Raw genomic sequence first — 1,572 nt, 5'->3', positions numbered from 1 at the left:
AGTGGCACCACGTGGCCGTCAGGTACCCCCGGCTGGCATCTGTGGAGTACAGCCTCCAAGCTGCCTGCAGGGGGAAGAAGCCCGTGGGTCAGCCTGAGCCCCCGAGCCCCCCTACCCCCCCAGCCCCCAGGTCAGGATCCAGCCACGGGTCATGGAAGGACGGTGGCACTGCAGGAGGACATGGGTGCAGATGGGGCACCTGGATCAGGTTTGCTGCTGGGGTCCTCCTCTTCTCAAAGTGCTTTTGCCGGTGCTGCTCCTGCACCTTGAGGGCGAAACCAGAGCCCAGGATACCCTGGAGATGGGAGGAGGATGGGGCACACGGGGGTCACCTCCACAGGGGTGGATTTGGCCCCTTTCTCCCAAATTCCTGCCCTGCAATGGGACACGGAGAGCGGGGACCCCTCCGGCCCCCCAGCCCCGGCCACACTCACTGCAGGCAGCGCAAAGAAGGAGATGCCGAGCAGAGCAAATCCGGCTGCCAGCATCCGTCCCAGCCACGTCTGCGGCGTTTTGTCCCCGTAACCAATGGTGGTCAGCGTCACCTGCGCGGGGAGAGAACACGGGGGGCCCTGCAGGGAGCTCCCCCCCCACGGCCCCCTCCCACCCTCCCACCGCTGAGCTTACCGTGCCCCACCACAGCGAATCGGCGTAGGTGGCGAACTCCCCATTGGTGTCCTTCTCGGCCAGGTAGACGAGGAAGGAGGCGAAGATGAGCACCAGGAAGCCGATGTACCACGCGGTGATCAGCTCCTGCGGGCAGCGGGGGTCAGCGGGGCCGGATGGCGGGGGGGTGGAGGGGTGGGCACGGGGCGGGGCTTAAGGGGGGGCCGCCCCCCACCTTGCTGTGCGCGTAAACCACGGAGCCCAGCAGCTTCCAGGTGCCGCCGCGGCGGTCCATGCGCACCATGCGCAGGATCTGCAGGAAGCGCATGCTGCGCAGCGCGGAGGTGGCGAAGATGTTGCCCTGCGTGCCGGCCGCGATGACGGCCACGGAGGCGATGAAGACGATGAAATCTGGAGGGAGATGGGGGGCAGTGAGGGGGAGCACCGGTGAGGCAGCCCCCAACCCCAGGTCCCCCGTCCCCACGTCCCCCCGGCGCTACCTATCACACAGAAAGGTTTTCGGGCGAAGCGCAGGCGGCCCCGCCAGCCCCGGTAGCGGCAGCAGCAGCCGGCCGCCCAGACACGGACGACGTACTCCATCCCGAACACCACGATCATGACAAACTCCTGCGGGGAAAAGCACAACACGAGGCGGGCGGTGTGGGTTGGGCGCTTTGGGATGGGGCGAATTGAACGGCGGTGCGTGGGGAGCGCTGCGTCCCTCCCGGGACATCCCCGGCGCGGCGGCTCCTGCGCTCCTCCTCCTGCCGGCACCGAGCAGAGCCGGGTTCTGTTCCTCCTCCGTCAGCATTGTCCTCCGGCCGCGCGCCCCAACCGGCCCCGTTCTGCTTACTTGCGGGAAAGTCACAAGGACCTTCCCGATTTAGTCTCCGTCACTCGGGAGAACTCCGGCGTCAGCCCTTTCTGACAGTTTGGGGGAAAAGTCGGCCTTTTCTTAACCCCCCC

The 1,572-nt window shown here is 67.2% G+C and overlaps 1 protein-coding gene across 1 annotated transcript in view; it reads right to left on the bottom strand.

The window, feature by feature from the left end:
• The window catches only part of LOC100539329 (potassium voltage-gated channel subfamily KQT member 4-like), a 4,025-nt gene extending 2,538 nt beyond the window's left edge, over positions 1-1,487 (bottom strand). Inside the window, exons 1-6 of the mRNA XM_019622745.2 lie at positions 1,107-1,487; positions 842-1,017; positions 628-753; positions 435-545; positions 200-295; positions 7-64 (exon numbers count right to left, since the gene is read on the bottom strand). Coding sequence (XP_019478290.1) covers positions 7-64; positions 200-295; positions 435-545; positions 628-753; positions 842-1,017; positions 1,107-1,224 — 685 coding nt within the window. The 5' untranslated portion in view covers positions 1,225-1,487. The remainder of the gene's footprint in view (positions 1-6; positions 65-199; positions 296-434; positions 546-627; positions 754-841; positions 1,018-1,106) is intronic.
• Between the last annotated feature and the right edge of the window lie 85 nt (positions 1,488-1,572).

The sequence above is a fragment of the Meleagris gallopavo genome, chromosome 25, assembly GCF_000146605.3.
Source record: "Meleagris gallopavo isolate NT-WF06-2002-E0010 breed Aviagen turkey brand Nicholas breeding stock chromosome 25, Turkey_5.1, whole genome shotgun sequence".
NCBI classification, from domain to species: Eukaryota; Metazoa; Chordata; class Aves; order Galliformes; family Phasianidae; genus Meleagris; species Meleagris gallopavo.
The sequence above is the reverse complement of the archived record's forward strand: the minus strand, read 5'-3'. Positions and strand labels throughout refer to the sequence as shown.